The following is a 19,051-nucleotide window of genomic DNA, read 5'->3' on the forward strand; positions in this document are numbered from 1 at the left end:
TAAAGAACAGCTAAGTGTAGATTTACGTTCTAGTTTTTATGTTTTAGATTTTCTATATTTTCAGTCTTAAACAGTAACGTACATTTTAAATAATATCATACAGACTATATTTAGTGGTTACATTATTAAGAACATTTATGTCGATTCAGTAGTTACAATGTGATTTAGATTTTAGGTATCATTATATTACGCCTTGTAATAGTATTATTTTCTATAGATATTAGTATTGCGCTATATTAACAGATGAATAACGAGATATAGATTCTAGAATCTACAGGTTGCAATATATCAGATTTAACACCGCATAAAATTTAACAATTTAAATAAAGTAATGCTACTTTTCTTATATTTTCTATAACGTTACACGCATTGTATTTTTTCATAGTCTTTTCATAAAACATATTTAATATTATTTACATACATAGTTTTACTCAACAAATAACCACTATAATAATTATTAAAATTGTACAATGCTATTTACCATCAGAATTCATCATGAATAAATATAGTCATTAGTTTTAAGTAATATACAACTGTGTTTTCTTTCTCTGTACATGCCTGGCGCCCAATATCTATTTTTTTGTTTATTGTTCTTAATTAGTTTTCTTTCCAGTGAAATACCTTATTCACGACTGCTCTCCGATGAAAAGCTGCCGTTCGCAGTGGTAGTTGTTTAAAAAACGCTACAGCATTGTTTAAAAAATATTATTTCTGTACTTACATCAAAGTCACCTTCGTCTTCTTTTTCTTCAGCTTCATTGCTGGCTGCCTCAGCTTGTTGATACCTTGGGCTGTACTGTTGCTGAGGAGCTGGCTGGGCATATTTGATTGCCTGAGGACGGTAGGATGCTTGAGGAACAGGCTGTGGGCTCGGTTGAGCTTTCCTAAGCCAAATAAATATGTTGTATTAGAAAACTTTTCTAATATGTTGTATTAGAAAACTTTGTAACTAATTTAAAACACAAGTATTGAACTACAACACACTTCATAGGAAAATAAACGTAGCGTCATTTAATTATGGCTATCCCTATTACCAAGCCGGATAGTCCTATGGGCTTAGGCCTTTATTTATTGCCTTGGGCCTTTATATTGTATTGGGCGCGTTCAGGGACGGTCAGCGGCTGAGTGGCTGAGTAAGCGATTTCCCTAAACGGTCTCTTATTACACACAAAAACAGTCAGCCGCTGAGCAAACTACTCAGCGGTCAGTCAGCCGCTGTGTTCCCTGAAGGCGCATATTGTTATGTTGTGTCTACCAGCTGAGCAAAAGTCTAGCCGTTACCGATAAGTGACTATACAAAATTGTACGAATGAATTTTGATCGGTTTGGTTTTAATATTTTTTTCATGATTCTCTGTTTTTATTTTTAATTTTAATACGAATTTGATTGCTTTGAATGTCTTGATTTTAAAATTGAACTTTAGAGTCAGAGTTCAGTGGAAAGGGCTAACAGAAACATTGAGGAAATATTAGCTGGTATATTGTGTTTGCTGTTGATAGCTGTTGTTTTTCGATATTTACCTTTATTATGCGGTCAGTAACGTTATTGTCCTTACAATGACTGACAAAAGCGTAAAGAGGAACATTTTCAACATTGACCTTAATTCATAGCTTTTTCCGTTATGAAGGGCTATGACGATACTATCCGATTAAATTGGATCGAAAAACGACACTGGCCACCTATTATCGTAAATGCCAATGGTAGAGAATATATTGATTTAAAAATATGATATTTTAAATCTATCGTCGCATCGTCGTCGTATCCTTTTCTTTCAGTTTAGGTTTAAAAAACCTGCTCAGCTTCCTGGAGGATAAGGTTGTTATCGTAGCATTTTCTGTAGAATTCTGTAATCTGTCATTCTTTCTACGTGTTCCTTCCATTTGTTTTTATATATTTTTACTTTTTCTTCTAAAGGTTCTATTGTTAGTTCATTTCTTATTGTGTCATTTGCTATTCGATCTGCTCTTCTTATTCCTTTAATTTTTCGTAAGATTTTCATCTCCGTTTTCCTGAGTCTTTGTTCTTTAACTTTTGTGATGGTCTAGGCTTTGCATAATGATATCGGTACCGCTAATGTATTATTATAGTCTTACCTGCGTTTCTAGCCATATATTATTTCCCTAGTCTTTTTGTATAATATTCTATGGTAAAAATAGATAATTTTTATAATTTATATCAAAGAACATAAAAAGTGTGGCAACTTATAGACATCATGTTGGACCTTCTCTTTTCTTGATTATTAAAAATAAAATGTGTATGATAATTTTTTGTAACTTTGTATTAAATTGAAAAAAATCTTTGATAAATAATAAAAAATATATTTAATAAAATAAAATTACTCGAAAACAAAAAGGAATTGGCATCAAACCAATCTGCTACAAAAGATTTCTTTTAATGAATGAGTTTGGGAAAAAGAAACAGCACAAACTTTTTTTCGTCCAATTTTATATATTATTGAGAATATCCCTGAAATTTTCGTTTTAACAAGGGGTCTCATTAGTCTCGTTACGTTATAGGATTATTATTTACTGTTGTGTCACCTCTATACAAAACATAATTATTTATCGCCAAATGATGACAGATAACAATACGAATAAATGACAAAAAGCAAACTATATTACTTAGTATAGAAATTAAACGCACTGTTAAAAACAATATTTAAATGTTAATTTCTATAGCAAAATAAGAATCTTAATTTTTAATGATCAAGAAAATATAGTCCAACTGGGTATATTGCCAATATATATAATATCTAATAATTAAGCCTTCATAATTTATGAATAGTCGCTAGTCCAATTTCTGTAGTCGCTAGTCCAATTTCAATCACCGATCATCAAAATTCTAAAGCAGTTAAGTCTGAAAGTCAAAGTCTCACAAACATCAAATTTTGATTTTAAGTTTAACATTAAACATTTATACCTATAACTATAACCTATAAATGAAGGAAAAATGAAAAACCGGGTTTCGTTATACATTAAATAATAATAATTAAAATTATTAAAATTAAGGGTATAGGCGCTACCGATAAGTGACTATCCAGTTGAGTCAAAGTTGCACGACTGATTGCTCTCAGTTCAACCTTTCTAGAGATCATACGTTTTTTTTTCGAGTTTTGACTGCTTTGAATGTCTCACGTGACAAATTTACCTGACAATGTATACGTTTAGGATTTTAGATTTATAATTTTCTATTATCGGTTTCATGATAAAAAGCCTTATTAATTTATAATAATACATTTCAAAAAATGTTCATAGGTTAAAAAAAGTAAAGCTCGAGAAAAAAACAAATTACAAGTAAAGTATTTACGCTTCAGCTTACCTTGCTAAACCTTGTTGCTGTTGCTTCAATACTACTTGGTCGTATACAGTAGGTTCTAATTGTCTTGGACCCTGTAATAAAAAAAACAAAACTTGTTTTTTTAATAAAATTTAACAAAGGCAACATTTATAAATAATTTGTCAATTGTATATTGTTAATTGGTGAATAATAATATGCATAATATAAATAGCTTTAATGTTTGTAAAAAAAAATATGAGAAAAAGTGCACTTTAGAATATAAGTATAAATGTTTAAACACAAAATGATTTAAACATTTCTCTATACAATAAACAAGTTTATTTAGTTTATAGAAAGGCAATTTCGTGTTAATATGCCTAATCTATCTTCTTTAAGCGTCCATATGATATATTATTCTCATTTTAACTCAGTTTTCAAAATCTGATAATCCCCAGTCCATATTTATTATTCGCATTTATCAAAGTGAACGTATGGTGCATGGACTATTATTAGAAACTCATATTATAAGGTCCGATGCTGCCGATAAAATGTAATAACGCCTTTACTGAAATAACTCGATACTCTTGGTAGATTTAGTTTTTCGATAAAGCATGCATACACGTATCATATCTTTTGAATATTATACCAGGATATAGGTAAAATCATCAAAATATAAAGAGAAACGGTGATATATAACTATTATTAAGAACTGAAAAATAAATATGAATATTATCTGATTTAAAATTATCAATGATTTTACCAACGTTTGCATAAAGGCAGGTATTTATTAAAAAGTTAGTTTTTTTGTGTTTGTAAATTTTCGGAAAGTACTTAATACTGTATGATCACGCTTTTGACTAGAAAACTTTGAGGTTTGGATATGAGAATGGGATGGGACAGTGAATTCCCCAGTATGGTCTTGGGAGATAAGCTAAGGCTCGCGTGGGCAGGGGCACGTCCCTGCGTGACATTAGGGAAGTGGCAGGTAAACGGTGGTTAAATATAGCACAAAACAGGGAGACATGGAAAAGGATAGGAAAGACCTATCTCCAGGAGTGGATGAATCCGGGTTGAGGAAGAGGTATATTATTTAATATTAAAAAAATATATTGAATTAAACAATATTAATATATTAATAAAAACTATAACAAGTAGGGATAGCAGTCACTTTTTACCTTTGTACAAATTTTGATCAGTGATATCTAAAATTAATTTCATTTCAATGGGAAAGCTGTAGCAACTCTCAACTCTTTCTTCATATTAATATATTTTTTTGACAGGAAAAGCACTAAAATATTTATCCGTATTCAGTTTGTTTCTTAACTTAGATTTTTTTTTGTTTATATTTTTTGGGGGAAAATATGGGTTTAACTTTAGTAGATGAATGAAACAAAAAATCTTTTCAAAAGATATCAACTTCTTCGGGCATATCGCCAATACCGCGCCTAATAAAGAGTAATAAGGATTTGTAGGAATATCTTTGTCACTCTGCAACTAGACAGAACGATGACCTATGATTACTAAATAAAATTTAACAAACAATAATAAAGTCAGATTAGACCAAAAACGCAGTTGAACATATCGTTAGATTTTTATTTAAATCGGTAGATCGGTAGCTTACAGACGAAAACGGTAGACCTGGCAACTCTGTTATGGACTGGGGTGATGGCGTTTTGCGGATGGGAGGTTTTGCGGATGGGAGGCGGCGGAATTTCCAAAATTTGTTATCTTATTGGAGTTTGTCTAACTCGACAGTCGTAGTGGAAGTGGAAACGGGGAAGTTGTTGTCCATCTCTGTTTAAGCTTAGACTTTTTATAGGCGTTTCATTCCAATGCATGTAATTCCCATGCCTAGATATCGTATTACCGGACCTGTATAATGTTACCAAAAGAATTAACACAACTAAATTAAAAAAAAATTCAAGAAAAAAATTATAAACATGATATTTGAGAAGAGCGTATAAACGTAGATGACATAGACGAATTTATAATAAAAAGAGTAATGCCTTCGATACCACCTGCCCAGAGAGAGTCTTAAAATCTTCAAACTGTTGCAGATGAAGAAGGCCGCAACCAACAACTGTCACGAAGATAAAGCTTAATATTATTGAATTGTATATTTTTAAAGAGTTGTATATATTTTAGTTAATAAATATTATATATAAATTAGCAGGGATAACTTGGGCTCGCATAGTCAACAATAGACAACATCAAAGAGAGTATGTAAGGGAGGCTACACCATAATTGGAAATGGTTGAATAAGCTGAAAATGATCTAAGCAAATATTGTTCCAAACAGTTATTTATGATTTTTGTTGAAAACTTCAAATTACAGAAAATTTTGCACCGATATGTGTTGACAGCATCAAAGAATGTCCTATGAGGACAATATCAATGTGAGGGAAATCACTGAGAGAAATGGAACAGGAAAATAGAAGTTGATAATGTAGAATTCTCAAAAAAAATTAAAAGTCAGTAATCAACATTGCATAATGTAGTAGTATTAATTAAATATTTGCCCATTAACAACAACTTTACTATCTACACTCACACGCACGGAAAACGGGCACCCTAAAATATTGATGCATTTTAAAGTTTTATATGTTTTGCTCTAGTGGGCCGATTTTGATAATATTCTACGTAAATTTAAAGAAAGCGTCCATTCTTCTCAAAGAGGCCTGGTTTAAATTAAAAAAAAAGTAGACTTGGCCCTATTTTGTTTCTGGTGTTTATCAACGACATTGCAAATCTGGACATTAGCGGTAAAATCTGCCTCTTTGCGGACGATACTAGTTTCACTTGGAGCGGCCCAGATGTTGCGGCGCTATATGATACTATATCCAATGACTTACGCACCATTAAGTCTTGGTGCGATTCTAATCTCCTATGCCTCAACCTATCAAAAACTAAAGTTTTGTCATATAAAAGTACTATAAACCTTTTGTACTTAATAACACTACTATTGACGTCGTGGACTCTGTGAAATTCTTAGGACTTCTTGTAGACAACTCGTTAAAATGGGACTCTCACATTGAAGCTCTATCAAAGAAACTAAGCGCTGCCTGTTTTGCGCTAAGATCAGTTTCTAAGGAACTTAACTTCTCAACCTCTAGAATAGCCTATTATGCCCTTTTTGAGTCACATCTTCGTTATGCCCTTCCATTCTGGGGTACTTGCTGCGCAACAAAATTTGATCGTGTTTTCATACTTCAAAAGAGAGCAGTTCGATATTTATTGGGACTGAACAGTAGAACTCACTGCCAGAATTTCTTTAAAAATTTGAAAATACTGACTCTTCCTTCTTTATTCATTTTTGAATCCGTTTGCTTAATCCGCAAGCACATATCTGCTATTCCCGAAAGGCCATCTCATAACTATCCACTTAGGAATGCAGAGCACGATCTTTATCTGCCAACCCCGAGCTCAGAACTAGTTAAGGGTTCAATACTGTACAATGCCAAAAAAATGTACAATCATCTGCCTTTGAATATCAAATCGCTTTCATTCTTTCCCGCATTTCGCAAGGCTCTAAAATCATACCTACTGGAGAGAGCCCTATACGCGGTAAACGACTTTTTTGTTGATGTTTGATTATGAACAATTTTGAATTTTAAAATTTTGATCATCTCACACACTGGTCAAAGGTCAAGTATTTAATATTCTATAACTTTAAAATTATATCTATTTACTGCGTACTGTTCTAAAATTGTCCATGTATATTCTTTTTGTAATTTTAAAGACTTAAATTTTTTTGAATTGTATTATTTGTATTGTGTATTTTTTGTTGTTTGTATTTTTTTGTGATTTTGTTGTTTGTGAGTGCTTTGTCGATGAAGCTGTTTTGGCTTTTTGCACAATAAAGCGTTGTTTGTTTGTTTGTTTGTTTGTTTGTTAGAAAAAAGACTCACAGTCTCGGTCTCAACGTTTATATAATGTTAAACTGTGACACGTGTTTCGTGTCATACACGTGTTTCGTGTCAGTTCATACGAGCATCATCAGACAAATACAATTAAAGTTAATCCACACACATGTTCACATGTTACATATTAAAACAACACTGAGATGAGGCTGAAATGAATTCATTTCAGCCTCATCAGCTTTATCTCAGTATTGTTTTAATATGTAAAATGTGAACGTGTGTCTGGATTACCTTTAATTGTATTTGTCTGATGATGCTCGTTTGAGCGAAACACGTGTCACTCTTTATCATTATATAAACGTTGAGACCGAGACTTTGAGTCTTTTTTCTACTTCTACCAAAATAGCCGAGTTATTTAAGTTTGAAAATTAAAAAAAATATATTTTTTTTGAAAAATTTTCAGAGCCAACGGATTTTTTCTGTATTTACATCCCTTTTAGTGCCGTAACCATAGAGTAAAGCCGTAACTATGGTAATATCAGAGATTAAGAAATTATATCGTGTGAAAATTGGCGGTGAACAGGCAGTTCTAGAAAGTTTTCGAAAAATATACAGGGAAATTTAAAAGAAAATGCACGATTTTCGACATCTTTTTTTGCGAAAAAAACTGAAAATATCATATAAAACCAGCCCTGAAAATATTTGCACTTATTTAAAACTCATCCTGTATAAAACTTATTATTAAATACGTGAAAATTTTAAGGTGTCCGTTTTTTGTGCCGGTGAGTGTATCTTAGTTTTACTATATTTTTCACAAGCCTAGTAAACTTTAAAACAAAATGCGCTCTTTTCAACGTTAATTGCACCTGGACGTAATCCAGCTCAAAGTAACCCCAATATCCTTTCCGTAGCATAAAAATGACTTACTCGGTTTTTAAATTAAAGTTATACCGTGCGCAAAATAGTTATCCAGTCAACATAATAACTTTTCAGTTAATCCTCTTATTCGGAAGCTTCGGAAGGATTAGAAAAATCCCCCGACAGCGTTCTTTTTCAACCCAACTTTCATCATCGAGCTTTAGACCGGAAGACATCAAAGACATTGACGAATTAATTTTTTAAACCGTCTTTCAGTAACTTACAGCCGCAGCGTTATATAAAAATCCATAATTTAAAAAGGAATTTTAAGACGATTTTTATGATTAAAGTTTTGTAAAATTACTTAAAATATTTTTTCCATAGCAACTGTTAAAATTGCCTTATATCTATCAAAAATATTAGATAAAATAGTACTTTAACCGCAAGGGTAAATTAAATGATACTTTAACAGCAAGAATAGGGTTAAAAACTTTATTTCTTCTCGCACGTTTTTTAATTGCTTCCATTTTTGAAAATTTTTGTATTCCTTTTCATAAGTTATTCGGGATTTAAATGGAAGTAGTTTGGATATGGCTTTTGTCGCCTCAGCCTGAATATCTGTTGGTAATTTACTTCGTTTTGAGCCATTTCTGACTCCAATTCAATCAGCAATCGACACGAAAAAGAATTAAAAAATATTGACTCAAAACTGACAACTAAAGAGACAGCTTTGTTTATTTGTCAAATTACATAGAAACCAACGCCAACACAGCACAATATTTTTTTCTACTCCTTATAAATTCCTTGAAATAATAATTTCTGAATATTTTAAAAAACGTAAATCGCTATGGAAAAATATATTGTATTATACACGACGATAAAATTGCATTATCGTCTCAATTAATCTTTTCGGTCGACGATAAAATACCATTTTATCGTCTTGTATAAAAAAATAGTATTAGAATATATAAAACTTTTATATTTTTGTAAAATAAATCTTTTACTTTCTATATTTTAATAATTATACAAAATATAAAGTTTTTAGGAGGGTTGAAAAAAACATGTTTTTCTTATTTCTAAATAATACGTGTCTTTATGGTTTAAAACGGTTTATTTCTTGAAAAGAATTCTAGGTTTTCCACCACTAGAAGAAAATCTATAAATGGCACCCTCGGTATATTTTTACTTCATTCGATAGAATATGTCACTCTGAACAGGATGACATATCATGTCAACTTCTGATATTTTTGCTTAAAAATTCGTATTTTAAATTTCAATCTAGAGTGCCATGGCTATGTTACAAACACTAATTTTTGGGGCCTTGAAAAAATAGATTTGATCGTCTAATGTTTTTCGTGTCTTGTTCTGGCCGGTTAAAAGATGCCCAAATCGTATTTTTAAACATATCTGAATTTTTTTCAAATGGATCAAGGGCATAGCATATTTGGAAAAAGCCTTGTTTTACGAATAATTTGGTACCACACACTTGGTATTTTAACTGAAATTGTCATTATGAATCGCATGTTACAGTTTCAAATAAACCATATGCCAAAATGTTAAAAGTTGACATATGATATGTTATTCTATTCAGAGTGTCATTTTCTATCGAATAAAGCAAAAAAAATAGCGAGGATATCATTTAAAAATCAAAAGTTGTAGTCATTTCCGATAAAACAGGAAGTGACCAAAAACAATTATATACATCTATCAATCCTAATTTATGTCATATACTAACATACCAAATCTCTTTAATCTGAAAAAATAAAAAAGTTTGGGGTAAGTCACTTTTGAGACGCACCCGGTATAAATACTATTAGTTTTGGAGATCTCAATAATGAGGGAGAGATATTGTATTCATAATCTGATATAAAAACTGCCTGTAGGATTTTATAAAATTTTATAACATCTCTCTATAAGTACTATACAATCGAAAAAAATGGTTTGGCATTAAAGATTGCTGTCATTTGGTATGCAAAATTGTATAGGGAATGTGATCGATCGGTCACTTTGTAAGTAAACCTAGATTATTTTCGAACATAGGCAAGGGTGGATGGAGAAGTGGAAACCGGCCCGGGAATAACAGGCAACCGGCCCGAATTCACAAAAACAAAATGACCATAACGAAGAAACATATTTTATTTATTAATATACAGGGTGTCCCAGAAATAAGTGAAAGTATTTTAACTGGTAGTATATTTCGGCCTCAGAAACACGCCTATCAGTTTTTTTTTTTTATGAAAATTTGGAATTTTGTGAAGAAATTTTTGGAATTTTTTTAGTTTTAAGTTAAGAAAACATAATTTCTTGATAATCTGACAACTGACAATAGGTAGTAGATTAAATTTACATGAAAGAAAATACAGAAAAGATCCAGTGGTTCTCAAAATTTAAGCAAAAAAGCATTTTTTGTTTAAATTTTCAAAGTAAAATTTTGGTTAAAAAGTTTATTTTGGGGTTACTTGAAAAACGGTAAAGAGAAAAAATGTTTATTTTGACCAAATCTACTCCCCTTAAAATACTTGCACTTATTTCTGGGACACCCTAGATAAGGGTCAAATCACCCCAAGTAAGGGTGATTTTCGCTCGGGCGAAAAAAACTCTTTTGCCTCCGTTTTTTTAAAAATATTGAAATTGTCTTGATCCAAATTTTATAAAGATCAATATCGGGTCGGACATCTGAATTCTTACTAGAAAATAGCTCAGTTTCACAGGGTTCTACTGTTTTATTGCGAAAATGTCAAAAGTTGACATATGATATGTCATTCTATTCAGAGTGTCACTTTCTATGGAATAAAGCAAAAATTACTGAGGATGTCATTTAAAAATCAAAAGTTGTAGCCATTTCCGATCAAACAGGAAGTGACCAAAAACAATTAAATACATCTATCAATTCTAATTTATATCATAAACTAACATACCAAATCTCGTTTTTAATCTGAAAAAATAAAAAGTTTGGGGTAAGCACTTTTGAGACGCACCCGGTATAAATACTATTAGTTTTGGAGATCTCAATAATGAGGGAGAGATATTGTATTCATAATCTGATATAAAACTGCCTGTAGGATTTTATAAAATTTTATAACATCTCTCTATAAGTACTATACAATCGAAAAAAATGGTTTGGCATTAAAGATTGCTGTCATTTGGTATGCAAAATTGTATAGGAATGTGATCGATCGGTCACTTTGTAAGTAAACCTAGATTATTTTCGAACATAGGCAAGGGTGGATGGAGAAGTGGAAACCGGCCCGGGAATAACAGGCAACCGGCCCGAATTCACAAAAACAAAATGACCATAACGAAGAAACATATTTTATTTATTAATATACAGGGTGTCCCAGAAATAAGTGAAAGTATTTTAACTGGTAGTATATTTCGGCCTCAGAAACACGCCTATCAGTTTTTTTTTTTGCGAAAATTTGGAATTTTGTGAAGAAATTTTTGGAATTTTTTTAGTTTTAAGTTAAGAAAACATAATTTCTTGATAATCTGACAACTGACAATAGGTAGTAGATTAAATTTACATGAAAGAAAATACAGAAAAGATCCAGTGGTTCTCAAAATTTAAGCAAAAAAGCATTTTTTGTTTAAATTTTCAAAGTAAAATTTTGGTTAAAAAGTTTATTTTGGGGTTACTTGAAAAACGGTAAAGAGAAAAAATGTTTATTTTGACCAAATCTACTCCCCTTAAAATACTTGCACTTATTTCTGGGACACCCTAGATAAGGGTCAAATCACCCCAAGTAAGGGTGATTTTCGCTCGGGCGAAAAAAACTCTTTTGCCTCCGTTTTTTTAAAAATATTGAAATTGTCTTGATCCAAATTTTTATAAAGATCAATATCGGGTCGGACATCTGAATTCTTACTAGAAAATAGCTCAGTTTCACAGGGTTCTACTGTTTTATTGCGAAAATGTCAAAAGTTGACATATGATATGTCATTCTATTCAGAGTGTCACTTTCTATGGAATAAAGCAAAAAATTACTGAGGATGTCATTTAAAAATCAAAAGTTGTAGCCATTTCCGATCAAACAGGAAGTGACCAAAAACAATTAAATACATCTATCAATTCTAATTTATATCATAAACTAACATACCAAATCTCGTTTTTTAATCTGAAAAAATAAAAAAGTTTGGGGTAAGCCACTTTTGAGACGCACCCGATATAAATACTATTAGTTTTGGAGATCTCAATAATGAGGGAGAGATATTGTATTCATATTCTGATATAAAAACTGCCTGTAGGATTTTATAAAATTTTATAACCATCTCTCTATAAGTACTATACAATCGAAAAAAATGGTTTGGCATTAAAGATTGCTGTCATTTGGTATGCAAAATTGTATAGGGAATGTGATCGATCGGTCACTTTGTAAGTAAACCTAGATTATTTTCGAACATAGGCAAGGGTGGATGGAGAAGTGGAAACCGGCCCGGGAATAACAGGCAACCGGCCCGAATCCACAAAAACAAAATGACCATAACGGAGAAACATATTTTATTTATTAATATACAGGGTGTCCCAGAAATAAGTGCAAGTATTTTAACTGGTAGTATATTTCGGCCTCAGAAACACGCCTATCAGTTTTTTTTATGAAAATTTGGAATTTTTGAAGAAATTTTTGAATTTTTTTCAGTTTTAAGTTAAGAAAACATAATTTCTTGATAATCTGACAACTGACAATAGGTAGTAGATTAAATTTACATGAAAGAAAATACAGAAAAGATCCAGTGGTTCTCAAAATTTAAGCAAAAATTTTTTGTTTAAATTTTCAAAGTAAAATTTTGGTTAAAAAGTTTATTTTGGGCTTACTTGAAAAACGGTAAAGAGAAAAAAATGTTTATTTTGACCAAATCTACCCCACTTAAAATACTTGCACTTATTTCTGGGACACCCTAGATAAGGGTCAAATCACCCCAAGTAAGGGGTGATTTTCGCTCGGGCGAAAAAACTCTTTTTGCCTCCGATTTTTAAAAATATTGAAATTGTCTTGATCCAAATTTTTATAAAGATCAATATCGGGTCGGACATCTGAATTCTTACTAGAAAATAGCTCAGTTTCACAGGGTTCTACTGTTTTATTTCCATTATCGATAACATTTGATCTTGAATATGCTACGATTTTGAATCATTGTTTTGAGAAACTTCCTGATTCATTCAGTTCATCAGCTGGCCAAATCTCCTATGAAATACATTATTTTTAGATTTTCAGGTATATACTTTCTTACAGATTGTAGAAAGAAAGCCTCTCTTTTCTGGTACAGCAGCAGCCTCGTCATGTATACGTGTCTTAACTTTGGTATAATTCTCATCACGTAACTTTTCCTAGTTTCTACATTTGAAATCTTGTATGATAATGCCATGACTCAAACGAAAAAAACCTAGGCAATACCAAAGGCAATACCGAAGCAGTGGATATAAATGTGTTTTAATAAAAGAATATTGGTAAAACTATACAGAATGAGTCTTAAATAAGCGCAAATATTTTCAGGGGTGGTATATTATATCACTACCAGGTGCCAGGACACGTCTATGATTTTTTTTTGTAAAAAAAAGATGTTGAAAATCGTGCTTTTTCTTTTAAATTTTCCTGTATATTTTAGAAAATTTTTTAGAACTTCCTTTTCACTGCAAATTTTCCCACGGTATAGTTTCTTAATGTTTGATGTTACGGTACAAAAAGTGATGCAAATACAGAAAGATTTAGGCGGCAATTTTTTTTTAAAAAAATCAGTTTTTTTTTAATTCAAACTTTAATAACTCGGTTATTTTGGACTTATTTGAAACACGGCAAAGAGAATATAGTATGTTTTTTTTATTCATATCTACCAGCCCTGAAAATATTTGCACAAAGCAAACAAAAAAAACATTTCAAATGGAACAACAAACAAAATTATTAGATGTTTATTAAAATTATAAGTGTCTCAGAGGAAAACATCTAACAATACCTAGTTATTTTAAAAATTGATGTTTATGTTTAAAAGCAACTAACCATTATATTGATGCAAACTGATTAGTTAGTTAGGCAGTCACTAGAATCTTACGTAATTTTAGTTAGAAGATTAACCATTTAATTTTTGCTAAATCAATCTTTTTTTGAGTTTTGATCGAGACCGGCCCACCGGCCCATCTTTCCACCGGCCCACCGGGAATTTTCCCATTTTCCCATATGGCTCATCCACCCCTGAACATAGGGTATACTACACCACGTATTTTAATTTTGCTTGAATTTAAAATTATTGCATTATTTTTATAACAACTCTTTTTGTAATTGCAACATGTAGATATAAAAATTTGAAGAATTTCGCATATTAGAAAACGTTTTTACATAGATAATTATTAAACTTTCAAATATTTTTCATAATAACCAGCATTTTCTGCTTTATTTAACAACATGGTATTATGAAACGCACTACATATTTAAGTGTATTACACATTTGCTTATGCGGTTAATCTACTATATTAGAAAATTTAGTTGAAATACTGATATCATTTACTAAATTAAAAATGCTGGAGTGTTTTTGTACTTAAATTTGAAATTTGAAAAATGCTATTAAAATATATCAAGTATTTTTTAAAATCAAAGTTTTACCTAAGCTTCAGAACCACCCCCAGGTTTCAATTACACTTAATACTTTTTAGTTTATGATCATTCGCCATGTCTAAAAAACTGAATTAATATTAATAAAATAGCCTAGCAACAGCTTGCGGTAGTCTGTTGTATCCTTTGACTATATAACCGCTACGTTGCAACGCGTTGTATCCACAGAGAAAGCATAATATTTAGCTTATAAAACAACCTTTTGATTTCTAACCAAAATTTTTATTGACGGGCGATAATCAAAGGCCAAAAAGACATTCCTCACAAACTTTGAAGTATAATTAGTGAAAAAGTCAAAAGTTTGTTAACTTTTTCCACTAATTGAAAATCACTACCACTAATTATGATGTTCTGAATGCTTACATTAAAATTAGGTGAACAAACTTCTACGCTAATTGAAACCACTAATTTATTCCACTAATTGCGAGGTTCTAAATGAAACTTAAAGCTTCATAATTAGTGGTAGTAATTTTCAATTAGTCGAAAAAGTTAAGAAACATTTGACTTTTCCACTAATTATATATAATAATAATAATAATCATCATCATCATCATGTAGCTCATGTAGTTGTCCACTGCTGAACGTAGGCCTCCTCCATATTTCTCCATGTCTCTCGATTTTGGGCCGTCATCGTCCAATTTCCAGTAATCCTCTTTACATCATCGGTCCAGCGTGTCGGTGGTCTGCCTCTGCTACGTTTATCTGCTCGAGGTCGTCATTCTAACATTCTTCTAGTCCACCTGTCTTTAGATGTTCTCGCCACATGGGGCAGGTCATGTGTATCTCCATTTCATTCGAGTTACGTGTTCCACTATGTCTTTAATTTTGGTTTTTTGTCTGATAGTGTTATTAGGAATTTTGTCTCTTTTAGTTATTCCAAGCATGGCTCTCTCCATGGCTCACTGGGCTACTCTTAAATTTTCTGCTGACTTTTTCGTTAATGTTAGAGTTTCCGCTCCATATGTAATTACCGGCAAGACGCATTGTTCATAAACTTTCCTCTTCAAGCATATGGGTATATCACTTTTAAAGGTCTCCCGCAGTTTGCCAAAAGTAGCCCAACCCAAACCTATTCTGCGCTGTATCTCGTGTGTTTGATTGTTCTTTCCGATTTTTTTTTGTATTTCGTGCCCGAGATATTTGTATATATGTGTTTCTTTTATGACGGCGTCACCTATTCTGATGTTCTGTGTCAGCACTAAGTTTGTCATTATTTGCGTTTTACTCGTATTTATCCGGAGACCGACTTTTAATGAGGCCTGCACTAATTTCTTCTTTTTTTTAGAAATTATCATTTTTAATTTATTATTAAATATTTTCTCTTGAAATTAAAACAGACTAAGTACAATTTAACTAAAACTAAATTTTAAGAATCGAAATAAACGTTAAAAGAATTACCACAAAGTAATAGAATTACTTGTACCTGGAAAGGAATAAGGAATACAATTTAATTATGACAATATATAATGTTCACTGGCACTTATGAAAATTTATTTTGTATATTTTAAGTTAATTAGGTCATTAAATATATCTCTACCTCGATCAACCATCCATTTGCATACCCCTTTTTTAAACCCAGAGTAACTTTTAACGTCCTTTAGGAAGGTTGGTAAGATGTTATATAATCGAGGTGCAAAAAACTTTGAAGATCTTTGTCCAACAGTTTTAGAGCATAAACTAGGATAAAACGCCTTATGTCTAGTTTCATATTCATGGTCAACATGTTCAATAGATATTTTCCCCTGATAAATGAATTTTAAAACATCTAGGCAGTATAGCTGACGTATATCCAGTAGATGCGCCTGCTTAAAGAGAAAGTTTTTTTTTATTGTAAATAATTTTTATGAACCATTTTTGAACAGAATACAAGCTCTTTAAATGACATTCAGCCGCACCACCCCACCCTAGAATTCCATATGTCAAATGAGATTGTACAATGGATGAGTACAGGATTCTAAGCTGTTTGACGCCCAAAATCTTTTCAAATAATTAAATTTCGGCAACAATCCTCGCAATTTTTAGTTACACATTATTAATATGGATATTCCATTTAAGATGTTTGTCGATTGTAACCCCTAAATATTTTATAAAATCACATTCCGGTATTACATTATTATTGGTTATTTGTAATCTGTCCCAATCTGGTACATTATTTTTATAAATAGAGAAGGATATAAATTTGATTTTGTCATAGTTTAATGTTAATTTGTTTTTGACAAACCAGGTATTAATTGTCTGAAAGTCTTCCTCTGCTAATCTTTTCAAACCAAGAGTTAGATTTGTAAAATATCGCTGTATCATCTGCGTAGCTAAAAATTTCTGCTTTTGTGTTAATTGTAAGTAGATCATTAATATAAATAACAAACAATAACGGACCCAATAATGGACCCCCGTATACTTCAAAATTTGCGAGGATTTTCATTTTAGCCTTTGATTATCACCCGCCAAGAAAAATTTTGGTTAGAAATCAAAGGACTAACCAACGCTATCCACCCCACTAAATAACCAACTTAACCAACGCAACTAATCTCGACACTGATAAAAAATATAAAAAACAAATATAAATTAGTAAAAATCAACCAAACCTTTGAATAAGAAGACTAAGGAAGGAGCATATCAAAAATCTTAGGTACACCGCGATGGGCCTCAAATATGGCCGACTTAAATTCCGGTTTATCAGTGTCGTTCTAATTTTATTTAAAAAATGTAAAACTATGATGTAGGGTAAACGTGGGGGTAGACTCAATATTTTTTTATTTATTTTACGTTGTGAATAAATGTTGGTAGTTATTAAAATTGTTATAAAAATATATAATTCTAATAAAAATAGATAAGTTATAATAAGTATTTATTGACACAAACATCCGATACGCTACTGAAGCAGGTAAGTCAAAATAACGTATCTAAATTCTTTGACATGTAATCTTTGACAAGTAATAAATAAAAGCTAAAATGCAAGAAAAATATATAATTTAGTTAATTTAAGTGAATTTCATAAATGATCGGTTTACTACACGTATGTATATTATATAGTCACTTACTAGCGAAAAGTTGTTCCATTATTTCACTCAATTTTTGGCGAGATCTACCGCACGCTACACAACCAACTATTTTAGAGTCTTTGTCGATAAATCGCGATAGTGTCACTGTTAATTTAAGTTCTGCCACAATTTCCATCTAGATTTACTACCTTTATACAACTATCAGTAGTAGAATAAATAATAAATAACATAAAATAAGCTCCGTAAAGACTGACAAATCAAGTTTATTGTTTTATAAGCTAAATATTAGAGGAAATATTATGTTTTTTCTATGGCTACAACAGATTACCGCAAGCTGTTGCTAGGATGTTTTAATAATGAAGCTTAAAGGTAAGACTTTTGTAGAATATTTTTTTTAAAAAATTAAGTTATAACTAAAAAATAAGTTATATAACTACTACATCTCATATCGAATTACTAAATGTCAGAACGGCTACAAAACAAACTGTTAAAACTTAAATAGCTAATTTTATATTAAACATATCAGGAAACCTATAAAAAAAACATTATATAAAGCTAAACAAAAAGATACATTAACGGTCTATTAAGAAATTAAGCAAAATCCGATATTGTTATGAAAATTTACAAATATAGTAATATCCGTGTTTCATTTGGTCCTGTCAGTCCGACGAAAAACGAGCGGTGTACGAGGGACAATACAACAGTGAAAGGTAAAAGTGGCAGTAGTACTTTAACAGAGAGATTAGCAAAATTGTTGTTCTAGTTTCCTAATGGCTAGTAGTCAAACGGCATGCGGGCAAATATGTAACAGAGGAAACGCTCACAAAAGGATAAATTATAACAGCTATTCGAGTAATATTGCACCAGATTTCTGCGTTCTTGTCATTTGAGAACCGACGAGACGACGACGATTGGGCTTCTAAACTTTCACTATGCGGAAATAAAGGAGGTGAAAAGTAGTCGTGTGTGGATACCTTTATACGTATTTGCACAACTTGTTTACTTTAAAATAGTCGATTTTATTTGATTTTTCTAAATAAGGACGGCTCATTAATTCAGTTACACCAAGAATATAAAAAAAATAATTAATTTTTATACTGAATAGGTACCGTATGATCGAAAAAAAACGGCGTCAACGATGGCTATGAAATGAAGATCGCTGTCATTTTATATGTAAATTATTTATATGGGAAATGTCATCGATAGTCATTTGTCAGCCAACTGGACGCTGTTTTTTTTCGATCATATGGTATTTATCTTCAAGAATAAGTGTCTGTTCCTCTACAGGTAAGTCTGTTTTTCCGAAGTCGTACGACTTTATACAGGGTGTTTCTAAAAACATGTGCCATCTCTCATGGGGAGGTTCCTCACATAAAAATAAGTTTTCTTTTTCATATCAAAATAGGTCCGATTCTGCTTTGTTTCGAAGCCTTAATATTTTTTCGATTTATTAT

General features: G+C 31.3%; 1 protein-coding gene across 1 annotated transcript in view; it reads right to left on the minus strand.

The window, feature by feature from the left end:
- The window catches only part of LOC115877281 (altered inheritance of mitochondria protein 3), an 83,530-nt gene that overhangs the window by 32,851 nt on the left and 31,628 nt on the right, over positions 1 to 19,051 (minus strand). Inside the window, exons 5-6 of the mRNA XM_030893417.1 lie at positions 3,319 to 3,389; positions 722 to 884 (exon numbers count right to left, since the gene is read on the minus strand). Coding sequence (XP_030749277.1) covers positions 722 to 884; positions 3,319 to 3,389 — 234 coding nt within the window. The remainder of the gene's footprint in view (positions 1 to 721; positions 885 to 3,318; positions 3,390 to 19,051) is intronic.

Source organism: Sitophilus oryzae, unplaced genomic scaffold, assembly GCF_002938485.1.
Source record: "Sitophilus oryzae breed Bouriz unplaced genomic scaffold, Soryzae_2.0 scaffold_1443_pilon_pilon, whole genome shotgun sequence".
In the NCBI taxonomy this organism is placed as follows: domain Eukaryota; kingdom Metazoa; phylum Arthropoda; class Insecta; order Coleoptera; family Curculionidae; genus Sitophilus; species Sitophilus oryzae.